The sequence below is a fragment of the Oncorhynchus nerka genome, linkage group LG24, assembly GCF_034236695.1.
Source record: "Oncorhynchus nerka isolate Pitt River linkage group LG24, Oner_Uvic_2.0, whole genome shotgun sequence".
Lineage (NCBI taxonomy): Eukaryota > Metazoa > Chordata > Actinopteri > Salmoniformes > Salmonidae > Oncorhynchus > Oncorhynchus nerka.
The window spans coordinates 34,777,429-34,795,994 of record NC_088419.1 but is presented as its reverse complement, the minus strand read 5'-3'; the positions used below and the strand labels follow the sequence as shown (position 1 = coordinate 34,795,994).

At 42.4% G+C, this 18,566-nt stretch overlaps 1 protein-coding gene across 4 annotated transcripts in view; it reads left to right on the top strand.

Annotated features, from left to right (window-relative positions):
- LOC115107896 (centrosomal protein of 128 kDa) overlaps positions 1-16,359 on the top strand; it is a 47,333-nt gene extending 30,974 nt beyond the window's left edge. For 2 of the 4 annotated variants that reach the window (XM_029631644.2, XM_029631640.2), the window contains exons 20-25: positions 6,526-6,575; positions 7,317-7,340; positions 12,362-12,439; positions 13,749-13,862; positions 14,794-14,902; positions 15,205-16,359. In XM_029631644.2, the coding sequence (XP_029487504.1) occupies positions 6,526-6,575; positions 7,317-7,340; positions 12,362-12,439; positions 13,749-13,862; positions 14,794-14,902; positions 15,205-15,335 (506 nt within the window). In that variant the 3' untranslated portion in view covers positions 15,336-16,359. The remainder of the gene's footprint in view (positions 1-6,525; positions 6,576-7,316; positions 7,341-12,361; positions 12,440-13,748; positions 13,863-14,793; positions 14,903-15,204) is intronic. The other 2 variants (XM_029631641.2, XM_029631643.2) reach the window with 2 other exon arrangements.
- The last annotated feature ends 2,207 nt before the right edge of the window (positions 16,360-18,566 follow it).

The window sequence follows — 18,566 nt, the reverse complement described above, 5'->3', positions numbered from 1 at the left end:
AACATGTTTTCAGCATTTTTATTTCCCTGAATAATCTAAACTTAATTTTCTCATGCTCTCTCTTGTCTCGCTGCAGCAGACATATAGTGAGCAATATGTTTGGAATATCAAATCACAATAAAATCGCTGTATTGAATAGCAGTAGATATAGAATCGTGAGAAGCACAATATATATCGTATTGGCACCCAAGTATCGTGATAATATCGTGTCGTGAGGTCCCTGGCAATTCCCAGCCATTACATTGTGGATCCTAGACACCATAGTAATTTGTATTTAACTTTTATTTAACTAGGAAAGTCAGTTAAGAACACATTCTTATTTACAATGATGCTGTCTAACCCCCAACTCTTCCTTCCCCTTGGGAAAGAGGATGGTAGCTGTATATTGTAACGACCCTGGGTTTATGAGCGCGGAAATCGACTCTGCCGCTCGAGCATGCTTTTGCGGCACAGTCGATAGAGCGCCGGACCTCGGGCTCGAAGGTCGAGGGATCGAGACCTGCTCCCTGCTAATTCATTACAATATCTTTGGCGCGATTTGGTACAAAACATCAGAAAACTAAATTGGACCATCTGGAAATGTTCTGTCTCATTAGGAACGAACAGCAACACATCTTAGATGTATTTGTTCTATCTAGATATACAGTTCACTGGGTGCACTCCTCATGTCTTTGATCATCGTAACTTACTTCAGAAGTTTTCAGAGGAAGTTTTTGGTTGCTGACAGTTGCTGCCAGTGCCAGTGTACTTTTCTCCCTCTTACTTTTCAATTGGTTAAGTTCAGGTCAGCCAACTTAAAGGCCCAGTGCAGTCAAAAACTACATTTCCCTGTGCTTTATATTAGAGGTCGACCGATTATGATTTTTCAACACCGATACCGATTATTGGAGGACCCAAAAAAGCCGATCAGAATAATTGGCAGATTTAAAAAAAATACAATGTATTTGTAATAATGACAATTACAACAATACTGAATGAACACTTATTTTAACTTAATATAATACATCAATAAAATCAATTTAGCCTCAAATAAATAATGAAACAATTTGGTTTAAATAATGCAAAAACAAAGTGTTGTAAAAGTGCAATATGTGCCATGTAAGATAGCTAACGTTTAAGTTCCTTGCTCATAACATGAGAACATATGAAAGCTGGTGGTTCCTTTTAACATGAGTCTTCAATATTCCCAGGTAAGAAGTTTTAGGTTGTAGTTATTATAGGAATTATAGGACTATTTCTCTCTATACGATTTGTATTTCATATACCTTTGACTATTGGATGTTCTTATAGGCACTTTAGTATTGCCAGTGTAACAGTATAACTTCCGTCCCTCTCCTCGCTCCTACCTGGGCTCGAACCAGGAACACATCGACAACAGCTACCCTCGAAGCAGTGTTACCCATGCAGAGCAATGGGAACAGCTACTCCAAGTCTCAGAGCGAGTGACGTTTGAAACGCTATTAGCACGCACCCCGCTAACTAGCTAGCCATTTCACATCGGTTACAACAGCCTAATCTCGGGAGTTGATAGGCTTGAAGTCATAAACAGCGTAATGCTTGAAGCACAGCGAAGAGCTGCTGGCAAAACGCACGAAAGTGCTGTTTGAATGAATGCTTACGAGCCTGCTGGTGCCTACCATCGCTCAGTCAGACTGCTCTATCAAATCATAGACTTAATTATAACATAATAACACGCAGAAATACGAACCTTAGGTCATTAATATGGTCAAATCCAGAAACTATCATCTCGAAAACAAAACATTTATTCTTTCAGTGAAATACGGAACCGTTCCGTATTTTATCTAACAGGTGGCATCCCTAAGTCTAATTATTCCTGTTAGATTGCACAACCTTCAATGTTATGTCATAATTACGTAAAATTCTGGCAAATTAGTTCGCAACGAGCCAGGCGGCCCAAACTGTTGCATATACCCTGACTCTGCGTAAAATGAACGCAAGAGAAGTGACACAATTTCACCTGGTTAATATTGCCTGCTAACCTGAATTTCTTTTAGCTAAATATGCAGGTATAAAAATATATACTTCTGTGTATTGATTTTAAGAAAGGAATTGATGTTTATGGTTAGGTACACGTTGGAGCAACGACAGTCCTTTTTTGCGAATGCGCACCGCATCGATTATGCAGGACACGCTAGATAAACTAGTAATATCATCAACCATGTGTAGTTAACTAGTGATTATGATTGATTGTTTTTTATAAGATAAGTTTAATGCTAGCTAGCAACTTACCTTGGCTTCTTACTGCATTCGCGTAACAGGCAGGCTCCTCGTGAGGCAGGTGGTTAGAGCGTTGGAAATAAATGTTTATTTGTCACATACACATGGTTAGCAGATGTTAATGCGAGTGTAGCGAAATGCTTGTGCTTCTAGTTCCAACAATGCAGTAATAACCAAGGAGTAATCTAACCTAACAATTCCACAACAACTACCTTATACACACAAGTGTAAAGGGATGAAGAATATGTACATAAAGATATATGAATGAGTGATGGTACAGAACGGCATAGGCAAGATGCAGTAGATGGTATCGAGTACAGTATATACATATGAGATGAGTAATGTAGGGAATGTAAACATAAAAGTGGCATTGTTTAAAGTGGCTAGTGATACATGTATTACATAAAGATGGCAAGATGCAGTAGATGGTATAGGGTACAGTATATACATATGAGATGAGTAATGTAGGGTATGTAAACATAAAAGTGGCATTGTTTAAAGTGGCTAGTGATACATGTATTACATAAAGATGGCAAGATGCAGTAGATGGTATAGGGTACAGTATATAAATATGAGATGAGTAATGTAGGGTATGTAAACATTATATTAAGTGGCATTGTTTAAAGTGGTTAGTGATACATTTTTACATAAATGTTTCTATTATTGAAGTGGCTGGAGTTGAGTCAGTATGTTGGCAGCAGCCAATCAATGTTAGTGGTGACTGTTTAACCGTCTGATGGCCTTGAGATGGTTTTAAGTCTCTCGGTCCCTGCTTTGATGCACCTGTACTGACCTCGCCTTCTGGATGATAGCGGGGTGAACAGGCAGTGGCTCGGGTGGTTGTTGTCCTTGATGATCTTTATGGCCTTCCTGTGGTGTAGGTGTCCTAGAGGGCAGGTAGCTTGCCCCCGGTGATGCGTTGTGCAGACCTCACTACCCTCTGGAGAGCCTTACGGTTATGGGCGGAGCAGTTGCCGTACCAGGCAGTGATACAGCCCGACAGGATGCTCTCGATTGTGCATCTGTAAAAGTTTGTGGGTGCTTTTGGTGACAAGCTAAATTTCTTCAGCCTCCTGAGGTTGAAAAGGAGCTGCTGCGCCTTCTTCACCACGCTGTTTGTGTGGGTGGACCAATTCAGTTTCAATTCAGTGGACTAGTTAACTGTAAGGTTGCAAGATTGAATCCCCGAGCTGACAAGGTAAAAATCTGTCATTCTGCCCCTGAACAAGGCAGTTAACCCACTGTACCTAGGCTGTCATTGAAAATAAGAATGTGTTCTTAACTGACTTGCCTAGTTAAATAAAGGTGTAAAAAAATAAATAAGCCAAAAATACAGATTTCCGATTGTTATGAAAACTTGAAATCGGCTCTAATTAAATCAGCCATTCCGATTAATTGGTCGACCTCTACTTTATATATACAGTGGGGCAAAAAAGTATTTAGTCAGCCACCAATTGTGCAAGTTCTCCCACTTAAAAAGATGAGAGAGGCCTGTAATTTTCATCATAGGTACACTTCAACTATGACAGACAAAATGAGAAAAATCACATTGTAGGATTTTTTATGAATTTATTTGCAAATTATGGTGGAAAATAAGTATTTGGTCAATAACAAAAGTTTATCTCAATACTTTGTTATATACCCTTTGTTGGCAATGACAGAGGTCAAACGTTTTCTGTGAGTCTTCACAAGGTTTTCACACACTGTTGCTGGTATTTTGGCCCATTCCTCCATGCAGATCTCCTCTAGAGCAGTGATATTTTGGGGCTGTTGTTGGGCAACACGGACTTTCAACTCGCTCCAAAGATTTTCTATGGGGTTGAGATCTGGAGACTGGCTAGGCCACTCCAGGACCTTGAAAAGCTTCTTACGAAGCCACTCCTTCGTTGCCCGGGCGGTGTGTTTGGGATTATTGTCACACTGAAAGACCCAGCCATGTTTCATCTTCAATGCCCTTGCTGATGGAAGGAGGTTTTCACTCAATCTCACGATACATGGCCCCATTCATTCTTTCCTTTACACGGATCAGTCGTCTTGGTCCCTTTGCAGAAAAACACCCCCAAAGCATGATGTTTCCACCTCCATGCTTCACAGTAGGTATGGTGTTCTTTGGATGCAACTCAGCATTCTTTGTCCTCCAAACACGACGAGTTGAGTTTTTACCAAAAAGTTATATTTTGGTTTCATCTGATCATATGACATTCTCCCAATCTTCTTCTGGATCATCCAAATGCTCTCTAGCAAACTTCACACAGGCCTGGACATGTACTGGCTTAAGCAGGGGGACACGTCTGGCACTGCAGGATTTGAATCCCTGGCGGCGTAGTGTGTTACTGATGGTAGGCTTTGTTACTTTGGTCCCAGCTCTCTGCAGGTCATTCACTAGGTCCCCCCGTGTGGTTCTGGGATTTTTGCTCACCGTTCTTGTGATCATTTTGACCCCACAGGTTGAGATCGAGGGAGATTATCAGTGGTCTTGTATGTCTTCCATTTCCTAATAATTGCTCCCACAGTTGATTTCTTCAAACCAAGCTGCTTACCTATTGCAGATTCAGTCTTCCCAGCCTGGTGCAGGTCTACAATTTTGTTTCTGGTGTCCTTTGACAGCTCTTTGGTCTTGGCCATAGTGGAGTTTGGAGTGTGACTGTTTGAGGTTGTGGACAGGTGTCTTTCATACTGATAACAAGTTCAAACAGGTGCCATTAATACAGGTAACGAGTGGAGGACAGAGGAGCCCCTTAAAGAAGAAGTTACAGATCTGTGAGAGACAGAAATCTTGCTTGTTTGTAGGTGACCAAATACTTATTTTCCACCATAATTTGCAAATAAATTCATAAAAATCCTACAATGTTGATTTTCTGGATTTTTTTCCCTCATTTTGTCTGTCATAGTTGAAGTGTACCTATGATGAAAATTACAGGCCTCTCTGATCTTTTTAAGTGGGAGAACTTGCACAATTGGTGGCTGACTAAATACTTTTTTGCCCCACTGTATTTACACACTGAGGTTGGAATAATATTGTGAAAATGATGATAATGCCCTTTTAGTGTAAGAGCTGTTTAAAAAGACTTTGAAATTAGTTAATAGACCGATAAGAGTTCCACACTTCTCTGCCAATAGCTAATCATTTTCAGTTTTCCCTTCTCCACTCAAGCCACTCCCAGACAGTCCTAGTCTTGTTTCAGAAATTGCTCTTTGCTAAGAAGATTTTTGAAAACCATCACAGTTGACATTGAGATAAAAACGTCTGCCTTGGAACTTTTGCCTTCTTAAACACTGCTGTGGTACCTTTCAGAGGAACTTTTGCCTTCTTAAACACTGCTGTGGTACCTTTCAGAGGAACTTTTGCCTTCTTAAACACTGCTGTGGTACCTTTCAGAGGAACTTTTGCCTTCTTAAACACTGCTGTGGTACCTTTCAGAGGAACTTTTGCCTTCTTAAACACTGCTGTGGTACCTTTCAGAGGAACTTTTGCCTTCTTAAACACTGCTGTGGTACCTTTCAGAGGAACTTTTGCCTTCTTAAACACTGCTGTGGTACCTTTCAGAGGAACTTTTGCCTTCTTAAACACTGCTGTGGTACCTTTCAGAGGAACTCTTTCTCTTGCATAAGGTCTAACTTTTAACACCTGCCTATTTACTAAAACACAGTCTGTGGTAGATAGCTGTTGGATTATAGGTCTTGCCTCAGCAACTGACTTCCACACGTTAAGATTAAACGGAGAGAGACTGAGTGAGCGAGAGAAGGCAGTTTGGCAGTCTGACTTTCTCTCTCACGTCATGTGGCACGTCGTCTTTAGACCCGTTTAGACTGCCAGATTCTCGCTGGTGCCATCTGGAGATTGGCAAGTGGATCAGTGGCTGCTTGGGTATTCCTGAGGTGGCGGCATGGAGTTCCGGCTGGGTGGGCACGTGGTGGAGTGTGTGTGAGTGTGAGTGACAGAGGTGGGCAGGGACAGAGGGACGAGGGTAGAAAGCAGTCATCCAATGCCTAGTGATTGAATATTGAATGTGTGAGCTGGGAGCAGCCTCCTCTCCCTGCTCAGCTCAGCAAGACAGCAGACAGCAGGGAGTGGGAGACCAATGAGCAGCAATCACAGCAATCTATTTGATTTGACCAAGTTTAGGGAGGTGCTGAGACTGACAGCAAGGTTGTTCAGAATAGGAAAAGTTTCATAGCCACTGATAGCATGGCTAGTCAAGGTGTTAAGGCTGTGGGTCCCAAATGCCTCTGTCTATGTGAATATTATATTACATGGTAATTATTAATGTGCTTGTCTCTTTAAAGAACTCCTGGAGAAGACTCGGAGGAAGGAAAATGAGATGAGAAGTCTTCAGGTGAGCCAGAAACCCATGTTGGCCTTGCTCCTCTGTCTGAACAATGCAGCCTGCTGTCCAGGGCCACAACACACAGACTCACCCTCAGACAGAGTACCCTGTTATAGTACTAGTACTGCCTCCCCTCTCTCTTCTATTAAACATCACTACACACCATCCCCAATCCAGCTATAACGTCCTAAACCCCATGGCAGTCCTGTCCAGTCACACAGTGTGTTTTCCATTTTCTCCTCAAAGTGGTGTGTGTGTGTACTGGGGCCCATCTGTGTCTGTACGTGTGTGTGTACTGGGGCCCATCTGTGTCTGTACGTGTGTGTGCACCTGCTATAATTAATCAGTCCCCTCGGACCCAGCCAGGCCTTTAATTAAGAAGAATGAGGAGTCGAGTTCAACCACACACTGCTGCCACCCAACAGCCAGCGCAGTCACAGGACGGGGGGAGGGGGGAGGGAGGGAATCTAGCAGGTGTGGGGATGGATGAGTGACAGGCCGATAAGATGCATCGCATCACTTATGCATCATTAGAGAACCAACATCACTCAGGAGCCAGATGAGAGGGAGGAGAGAGAGGAGCGTGTTCTCCACAGCTTCTTCTGTTCCGTCCCCTGTTGCTTGTTTATTGGCAATACACACGCCGTGCTGACTCACTGTTTAGTGGTTTAAGCTTTGACACGCTTTCAGTCACTCATACACGTCTCTTGGTCATTAAACAATAAGTAATTGTGGTTCTTGTCTTCACAGGATCGTATCTTGGATCTGGAGATGGTAAGATTTAATTGTTTATACACTAGATGACCAAAAGTATGTGGACAGCTGCTCGCCGAACATCTCATTCCAAAATCATGGGCATTCATATTGAGTTGGTCCCCCCTATGCTGTTATAACAGCCTCCACTCTTATGGGAAGGCTTTCCACTAGATGTTGGAACATTGCTGCGTGGACTTGCTTTCATTCAGCCACAGGCATTATTGAGGTCGGACACTGATGTTGGATGATTAGGCCTGGATCGTAGTCGGCTTTCCAAGTCATCCCAAAGCTGTTCGATGGGGTTGAGGTCAGGGCTCTGTGCAGGCCAGTCAAATTCTTCCACACCGATCTCGACCAACCATTTCTGTAGGGACCTCGCTTTATGCATGGGGCATTGTCATGCTGAAACAGGAAAGGACCTTTCCCAAACTGTTGCCACAAATTGGAAGCACAGAATTGTCTAAAATGTAATTGTATGCTGTAGCATTAAGATTTCCCTTCACTAGAACTAAGGTGCCTTTTACGTACCATGAAAAACAGCCCCAGACCATTACTCCTCTTCCACCAAACTTTACAGTTGGCACTATGCATTGGGGCAGGTAGCATTCTTCTGGCGTCCGCCAAAGCAGATTCGTCCGTTGGACTGCCAGATGGTGAAGCGCGATTCATTACTCCACAGAACGCGTTTCCACTACTCCAGAGTCCAATAGCGGCGAGTTTACACGACTCCAGCTGACGCTTGGCATTGCGCATGGTAATCTTTGGCCTGTGTGTGACTGCTCGGCCATGGAAACCCATTTTTTGAAGCTGACTTTGCTTCCGGACTCAGTTTGGAACTCTAGTAAGTGTTGCACTACACTTCAGCACCCGGCGGTCCCGTTCTGTGAACCTGTGTGGCCTACCACTTCGCAGCTGAGCCGTTGTTGCTCCTAGACTTTTCCACTTCACAATAACAGCACTTACAGTTGACCGGGACAGCTCTTGCAAGGCAGAAATTTGATGAACTGACTTGTTGGAAAGGTGGCATCCTATGACAGTGCCACGTTGAAAGTCACTGAGCTCTTCAGTAAGGCCATTCGACTGAGTGTGTTACCTTCAACATAGCCAACAAAACGTATTAACAGATATATGGCTTCCCTCTTGATAGCTTAATGGACTCAAACTAGAGAAGGTTATTTGTAAATTCTGACTCCTAAGTTGAAGATGGTAAATTGTTAGTGATTGTTTTTATAGAAGCGCTGAGCATCATTCAATCCCCATAAAGCTAACATGATCAGGTATATGTAAGGACCATTAGACACTGACTAGGGTCCACTGACTCAACAACAAACATTGACCCCAGGCAGGAGAATGTAAACACCCCACTCAAACATCCTTTATCACCCGCTCCATGTCACGACAACCCAAACCGACAGACACATTCGTTAGGGTTATCGAAAGGCCGTATTGACCTAAGAGTATTTATGGGCTGTGAAGCTATGAAGCGATCTGTGTTCTCTCTCTATCCATCACAATTGTGTGTCGCGGCCAGCGGCCTCGACTTCAATTAGCTTTAATAAAAAACCCTGCGAAGCCCATCCATTCAGATCATTCCTGCTTACTGCTACACCACTGTGGCACAGGGTATCGACCTGTGTGTGTATGTACAGTGCATTTGGAAAGTATTCAGACCCCTTCTCCACATTTTGTTAACGTTTTAGCCTTATTCTAAAACGGATTAAATAAAAATGGTTCCTCATCAATCTACACACAATACCCCATAATGACAAACAGAAAACAGGTTTTTAGATTTTTTTTTGCAAATTTATTTTAAAAAACAGAATACCTTATTTACATAAGCAGTTAACCCACTGTTCCTAGGCCGTCATTGAAAATAATCATTTGTTCTTAACTGACTTGCCTAGTTAAATAAAGTTAAAATAAATCAAATAAACACCTGTCTATATATATATATATTTATAAGGTCCCACAATTGACAGTGCATGTTAGAGCCAAACCCTGATGAGAAGAACGCGAAAAACTCCCCAAATACACGTGCAGCCAAGCTTGTAGCGCCATACCCAAGACGACTTCAGGCTGCAATCGCTGCCAAAGGTGCTTTAGCAAAGTACTGAGGAAAGGGTCTGAATACTTATGTAAATGAAATATTTTCTTTTTTTTTTAATATACATTTGCAGAAATTTCTCAACTAGTATTTGCTTTGTCATTGCGGGGTATTGTTTGTAGATTGATGAGGGGAAACGACTACTTAATCAATTTAGAATAAGGCAGTAACGTAACAAAATGTAGAAAAAGTCAAGGGGTCTGAATACTTTCTGAATGCACTCTACAGCATGTGTGCGCATACCGTAGCTGATTCATCAGGCAGTGAGCGGGGTTTCACGTTTACATTACTACCGCGGCGATCAGCGGAGCAGTCTGTGTAATGTTCTCCAACAGCCCCAGCTCTTTAATGTCACAAAAACATACAGGTCGAGTCCCAAATGGCACCCTACTCTCTACATAGTGTACTACTTGTCAAAAGTAGTGTACTATATAGGGGATAGTGTGTCATTTGGGACGAAGCCGCAGTCTGAATAGAATGGAATTACAATACAGACCTGTCTGTCTAATATGATGTGGCAATAATAATACAACCCTAGATGACAATTGCTTTTTGTTTTGTCTTCTTATAACGGATTGTCAGTGGAGCTACTTCGAATGTCATCTTGCAAATGCTGTCTATCTGTAGACCTATGCCTTCAAAGAATTTATACCCCTTGACTTATTCCACATTTTGTTGTGTTACAGCCTGAATTTAAAATGGATTCATTACATTTTTTTTAAATCACCCATCTACACACAAATACCAAATCATGGCAATATGAAAACATGTTTTTGGAACAAATTGATGGAAAATGAAATGCGTAGGTATTCACACCCCTGAGTCAAACTTTGTAGAAGCACCTTTGGCAGCGATTACAGCTGTCAGTCTTTCTGTGTAAGTCTCTTAAGAGCTTTCCACAGCTAGATTGTGCAACATTTGCCTATTATTCTTTTCAAGATTCTGCAAGCTCTGTCCAAATTGGTTGTTGATCATTGCTAGACAACCATTTTCAGGTCTTACCATAAGTCAAAACTGCCACTCAGGAACATTCATTGTCTTCTTGGTAAGCAACTCCAGTGTAGATTTGGCCTTGTGTTTTAGATTCTTGTCATGTGTCTGGTGGAAAGCAGACTGAACCAGGTTTTCCTCTAGGATTTTGCCTGTCCTTAGCTCCATTCCGTTTATTTTTATCTTGAAAAACTCCCCAGTCCTTAACGATTACAAGCATACTCGTGAAATGATGCAGCCACCACAATGTTTGAAAATATGGAGAGTCGTACTCATTAATGTTTTGGATTTGCCACAAACAACACAGGACAAAAAGTGAATTGCTTTGCCACATTTTTTGCAGTATTACTTTAGTTCCTTGTTACAAACATGATGCATGTTTTGTAATGTTATTTATTCTGTACAGGCTTCCTTTTCACTCTGTCATTTAGGTTATCATTGTGGAGTAACTACAATGTTGTTGATCCATCCTCCGTTTTCTCCTATCACTGCCATTAAACTCAACTGTTTTAAAGTCACCATTGGCCTCATGGGGAAAATTCTGAGCAGTTTCCTTCATCTGGCAACTGAGTTAGGGAGGATGCCTGTATCTTTGTAGTGACTGGGTGTATTGATACACCATCCAAAGTGTAATTAAAAACTTCACCATGCTCCAAGGGATATTCAATATCTGCAATTTCTTTTTACCCATCTACCAGTAGGTTCCCTTTGTGAGGCATTGGAAAGCCTCCCTGGTCTTTGTATGTGTGGGGTACAGAGATGAGGTAGTCATTCAAAAATCATGTTAAACACTATTATTGCACACAGAGTGAGTCCATGCAACTTATTATGTGACCTGTTAAGCACATAGTAACTCCTGAACTTATTTAGACTTGCCATAACAAAGGGGTTGAATACTTATTGACTCCAGACATTTCAGCTTTTCATTTTTAATTCATTTGTAAAAATGTCCCAAAAACATAATTCCACTTTGACATTATGGGATATTATGTGAAGGCCAGTGACGAAACATCTCAATTTAATCCATGTTAAATTCAGGCTGTAACACAACAACGTGTGGAAAAAGTCAAGGGATGTGAATCCTTTCTGAAGCCACTGTGCATGTACTGTGTCGGAAATATATACCAGCACACTGCACTTTCCTAGTATCACTAGTTCATTTAAGCCCACTTATAGCAGCCTACTGCCGTGCCCACTTATAGCAGCCTACTGCCGTGCCCACTTATAACAGCTCACTTATAGCAGCCTACTGCCGTGCCCACTTATAGCAGCCCACTTATAGCAGCCTACTGCCGTGCCCACTTATAGCAGCCTACTGCCGTGCCCACCTATAGCAGCCTACTGCCGTGCCCACTTATAGCAGCCTACTGCCGTGCCCACTTATAGCAGCCTACTGCCGTGCCCACTTATAGCAGCCTACTGCCGTGCCCACTTATAGCAGCCCACTTATAGCAGCCTACTGCCGTGCCTACCTATAGCAGCCTACTGCCGTGCCCACCTATAGCAGCCTACTGCCGTGCCCACCTATAGCAGCCTACTGCCGTGCCCACTTATAGCAGCCTACTGCCGTGCCCACTTATAGCAGCCTACTGCCGTGCCCACCTATAGCAGCCTACTGCCGTGCCCACCTATAGCAGCCTACTGCCGTGCCCACTTATAGCAGCCTACTGCCGTGCCCACTTATAGCAGCCTACTGCCGTGCCCACTTATAGCAGCCCACTTATAGCAGCCTACTGCCGTGCCCACTTAAAGCAGCCTACTGCCGTGCCCACTTATAGCAGCCTACTGCCATTGTCAGAGCTTTTTTAGGACATTGTGTGACAGTACAATAAAGCCTTTTGAATTGACATGAATAGTAGTTGGATACAGCACCTTGCTGTGTTGTATTGTGGGTAAAGCTAATGTGCAGTATTATTAACCTCCTTGTATTCCTTTATCTATTCAGAGCACCAGGCTGGCGGTGGATCACCTGGAGTCAGTCCCTGAGAAGCTGTGTCTCCTGGACAACTTCAAAGACCTGGAGGTGAGGCTCACTGGGGAGACCTGGGATGTACTGAATATATGGGTTGTTCCACGAAATGAGGGCCTTTTGGGGAGACCTGGGATGTACTGAAAATATGGGTTGTTCCACGACATGAGGGTCTTTTGCATCCCTGATATTTTAAGTAGAAATTGTGCACAAATATTGCATTTTAAAGTTTGTTATATTAAATGAAGTGCCCTTTAATATAGACCACATGGAAAATTCCATAAATCTGATATGAAAAAAAGACTCGCTAAAATGACAAAATTCTGCATTTTGACATGTCCCTCTGTGACTTCTAAGAAGATTTTAACCAAATTAACCCCAACATTTCTCCCAATTGTCCACCACCATTGTAATTATTTTGTTGCTTTGACAAAGTCATTTCTGAAGATGATTATTTATTTGTGATTTATTTTCAGGTAAATAAATCATCAGGATTTTGAAGCCCTTTATCTTCTTACCCAGATTCAGATGAACTTGTGGATACCATTTTCCTTCACACTGGACACAGAGACATAAGAATGGTGTCCATGAGTTCATCTGACTCTAGGGAAGTAGATAAAGGGCTTCATTGCCAAAATCCCGATGTATCCCTTCGAGGTTAACCCTGTTACGTGAACTGAACTCTCATTTTAATATGGTGAAACTATTCCTTTTGAGGTATTTTTTTCTCTCCCAAAAAGAGACATTGAACACCTCATAGTGAAATCATAGTGTAAAAGCAGGTGAACTGGTTCTATTCTTTTTGGCCATTTTCTCATGTTTTGTGGTGAGAAACTGAGCGGGTCAAGCATAACACGTCAACCCTGTTGCCCATAGATAGACACGCTAGAATTTGTTTTCGCAATTTACATTTCTTTCTGAAGCTTTCATTCAATTGCCCCCTCCCTGTTGCACACAACAAGCTTCCATGGCTGATTTTAAAATGTAGTCATCAATCCTGTTACTTTCTGTAGGAATTATTCGGCACTTATTATAGTCATTCTTTTATTTAACCTCTTGAGATGAGGGGAAAAAAGTGTTTTTTGTTTGTTAAAATGAGGTGAAATCAAACTTTTCCACCAAGTTAGACGACTCAAACGGCATCTAATTGGTGGAACGACCCATATGTCTAGAAGGGAGACCTGCGGCCTGGGTCTCTCTATGTGTTTGATCTCTTCTGAATCTTAATGACAACAACCTAGGTGTCTCTCTAACCTGATCCTAGATCTGTGCAACTTCAACTACAAACCGGTTTTGTGATGAGTTCCATTTCGTGCCTGGTTTGTGTAGTGATTGACTATCTCCATGTTGTTTATATATATAGGAGTCTCAGCGGCAGAAGGAGGTGGTGGAACAACGTTACATTAAATACAAAGAGATCGTTGGAGTCCTGCAGCACCAGCTGGATGAGTCCAAACGACAGATACAGGAGTGCAGGGTACTTGACTACATTACCCACAGTGCACTCTATGTATATGCTACATCAAATATCAGCTTTATGATACCTAGAAGCCCAAAACGAGACTTTGCCACTCTGCAATGTCAACACTTGGCCTGTTGAAAGAGTACTTTGTACTCTCACTCCCAGAGCCATCCAGCCTATGACACCTTCTGAGTACACTGGTGTATCGTTGGTCCACAACTGGCATTTGCATTTAATATGAATATTCCAAGCCAATGTTGGCAAACATAACTGACAGAGTGAGACGGAGGGTAGTAACTTCCAATCAGTCCTAATCATCATATTTATCTTCTCAAGCGGCCAACAGAGAAACATCATTGCATTGTTGACAGCAGATTGCCATCAGTGTGTCTATTCCGCCCGCACAGCAGCCACACACACACACACACACACACAGCAGCCACATCGAAGCCACTTCTTAAAGTGCATTAATCTGTCAGACGACTCTGCTGCGACGCCAAACGACTCCCGTGTTGATCCATAAGTGCTGATTGCATTAGTGCCTAATAGCACGGCGCCCACCAGGAGTTCATTTAAAGAAAGTAGAATAAAGAAAAGTCTTCATCTACTTAGCTTTCACTTTGATTGCAGTTAGGGGCAATCTGTTTCAGTACAGAATGCTGATAGTGTCCGTTCTCATTTAACGCTGGTCCTGGGGACCCACAGGATGAACACAGACCGGAGCTTTTTTGCAGCCCAGCATTTTACCACCTGATCAACTAATCAAAAGCTCGAAGACGAGTTGCTTATTTTAATCCGTCGTGCTGGACTGGAACAAAACCCCGGTCGCCCCGTTGGCTCACCCAGGACAAAGACTGAAAGAGCACTGCTTGGAATACATTTCACATAAGGTTGGATGTTATGCCAGTTTGCAGTGTGTGTACTCAAGACTTGTACCCTCTTCCAGGATGACAGGTTGGACGCTACAACGCAGAGCATTCGATTGACTGCTCTCTCCTCCTCCATAAGAGGCCCTAGCTCTCTCCTCACCAGCTCCATGCTCACTGACCCCACGTGTGAGTACACAGCCGCAATGTTCACCTCTCGTCTCCTCTCGAAGAGTGCAATGATTGTGATGTGTGGTTGTTTTACCTACTTCAGCCAACTGCGCTGATTGTAAGCACGCCTGCTAAATCACTCAGATGTCTCAGACTCTAATGTGAAGAAGCTCTGTGAAGAAGCATTGCGATAAAAGGCCCTTAAAACATGTTCCTTTTTTTTTTCTTTTTTTTTTTTTTGCAACAAAAAATGTAAAACATGACTCTTAATAGGTTGTGCTCAGTGTTGTAACTCCTCCCTTTCTCCCTGTGGTCCTTAGCTCCACACAAACACCTGGCCTCTCCAGACTGCACCCTGGACTATAGCCGTTCTCTGAACCGCCAAGCCTCTCCTGCTGTCAACGGGGCCCACCCTCACTCCATCTCCGACCACCGCAACAGTAACACATAGTGCCCACCATCAGGGATTCACACTGGTTACATGCATGTATTCATCTACAAGCTTTTCATTATAGAGTTGGATAGAGGGCTCACACGGAAGTGCGTTTTAACAGGGGCATAGAGGCGATTATAGCAAAGATAGTGGTGGGCCCTCTTTTTAACTCTATGCCTTACTTGACAGTACAATCGACCCCCATCTCTATGCAGTACTGTGGTTGCAAAGCATCACCACAAAAGTCTTCCGTCAATACCTCAACCAAAAAACAGCCAACCCTTCCCAAGCTGCGTGACTAGCAGCCAACCTAGAAAACAGCTAGCGTGAAGCCGAGCATACACACTAAGTGCGATTGTGATAAGAAAAGAAGGGTTAAACCTAGTGGAAGGTTCATAGCACATAGCTTGGGGTATCTTATAAAAGAACCACCAAATTTAGCACTGTGAAAGACGATTGCAGCTTTCTTTATAAACTGATATTTATGAAGATTTTCCATTGAATGTTACTTTGTGCAAAGAAAGCAGGCACAGCTTAAAGAAGACATGAAGTTTGACTGAAAATAGATTGAAAAACCAGCCATAAAGCCAACGTAGGTCAACATTCCAACAGGTCATACTAACGTTACATTTGTATACGCATTTCAACACTCAAAACACTTCTCTGAAAAACACTGTTTAAAGCCCCAATGTTTACCTTTTTGTGAGAGGTTTTGTACTCTGCTGTTATCATGCCAATGTGTTTCATCTGAACAGATTAGACGTGATGATTATATTTATGCTGACATTCTGTGAAAGTTGTGCTGCCTTTCTAACTTCATGTAGCCAATGCATTAACAATATATTATTATTCTTTTCAACAGACTTGACAAGTCACACGTTTGTTTTTATGTGGAGTGTTTTTACCACTACCGTCTTCTTTTTATTATTTGTGAAGAAGAAAAATGCCAATAAGCACAATATATGTATATTTTTATGAAATGTAGACAAGAATATATGCAATAAACAAATCTCCACAGATCTGTAAGGATCGTTTCCCCATAGCCCTGGTCTCATCCATTTCAAAATGAAGTGTTGTTTCCTTAGGCTCCTAAGTCTCTATGGTATGTCAATCACTGTTGCCTTGGTCCATCTGTTGAGAAAATGACTCGTAGCATGAGCTTATGTTTGGAGGTTTATATGGCCACTCCAGCCTTATTTCAGCTTCAATTTACATTTACCAAATGCATCTGTACTTCAGAAGAGCCGATACATATCTGCTGTACAGTGAAAACGAGTCGCTAGAAAATTCCGTGTCCTTTCAATTTCGAGTTATTGTATTAATGTCCTATGTTCTGCACATAAGATTTCACACCTCGGACCACATGTAGCTATGCTGTCTCTTTCCCTCAGGGACTTTCGTAGCAGCCTCATCCTCAGCCTTTCAAAGCTGAATTACTGTACTTTCATATATTGCGGTCTCTGTAAACTTCACTGATGAATATCTTTGTCGATCAAAAGTTCTCTACGGTGCCTTAGGAAAGTATTCAGACCTTCTTGACTTTTTCCACATTTTGTTAATGTTACAGCCTTATTTTAAGATCTAATCAATTGTTTTTTCCCCTCAATCTACACACAATACCCCATAATGACAAAGCAAAAACAGGTTTTTAGAAATGTGTGCAAATTTATTACAAATAAAAAACTGAAATACCACATTTACATACAGTACCAGTCAAAGGTTTGGACACATCTACTCATTCAAGGGTTTTTCTTTATTTTCACTATTTCTACATTGTAGAATAATAGTGAAGACATCAAAACCATGAAATAACACATGGAATCATGTAGTAACCAAAAACAAATCAAAATCTATTTTATATTTGAGATTCTTCAAAGTAGCCACCCTTTGCTTTGATGACAGCTTTGCACACTCTTGGCATCCTCTCAACCAGCTTCACCTGGAATGTTTTTCCAACAGTCTTGAAGGAGTTCCAACATATGCTTAGCACTTGGCTGCTTTTCCTTCACTCCAACTCATCCCAAACCATCTCAATTGGGTTGATTGTGGAGGCCAGGTCATCTGATGCAGCACTTTCCTTCAAATAGCCCTTACCCAGCCTGGAGGTGTGTTGGATCATTGTCTTGTTGAAAAACAAATTATAGTCCCATTAAGCGCAAACCAGATTGGATGGCGTATCACTGCAGAATGCTGTAGTAGCCATGCTGGTTAAGTGTGCCTTGAATTCTAAATAAATCACTGACAGTGTCACCAGCAAAGCACCATCACCCCTCTTCCTCCATGCTTCAGAGTGGGAACCACACATGTGGAGATCATCCGTTCACCTACTCTGCATCTCACAAAGACAGCGGTTGGAACCAAAAATATCACATTCGGACTCATCAGAGCAGGTTTCATCAAGGATATCTCTGTACTTTGCGCCGTTCATCTTTCCCTCGATCCTGACTAGTCTCCCAGTCCCTGCCGCTGAAAAACATCCCCACAGAATGATGCTGCCACCACCATGCTTCACCATAGGGATGGTGCAGGTTTTCCTCCAGACGTGACGCTTGGCATTCAGGCCAAAGAGTTTAATCTTGGTTTCATCAGACCAGAGTATCTTGTTTCTCATGGTCATAGTCCTTTAGGTGCCTTTTGGCAAACTCCAAGTGGGCTGTCATGTGCCTTTTACTGAGGAGTGGCTTCCATCGGGCCACTCAACTATAAAGGCCTGATTGGTAGAGTGCTGCAGAGATAGTTCTGGAAGGTTATCCCATCTACACAGAGGAACTCTGGAACTCTGTCAGAATGACCATCAGGTTCTTGGTCACCTCCCTGAACAAGGCCTTTCTCTCCAAATTGCTCAGTTTGGCCAGGCGGCCAGCTCTAGGGAGGGACTTGGTGGTTCAGAACTTCTTCCATTTAAGAATGATGCATGCCACTGTGTTTTTGGGGACCTTCAATGCTGCAAACATTTTGTGGTACCCTTCCCCAGATCTGTGCCTCGACACAACCCTGACTCGGAACTACAGACAATTTCTTCAACCTCATGGTTTGGTCTTTGCTCTGACATGCACTGTCAACTGTGGGACCTTATATAGACAGGTGTGCCTTTCCAAATCATGTCCAATCAATTTAATTTACCATAGGTGGACTCCAATCAAGTAAAAACATCTCAAGGATGATCAATGGAAACAGGATGCACCTGAGCTCAATTTCAAGTCTCATAGCAAAGGGTCTGAATACTTATATGAGGTATATCGGGTTTTA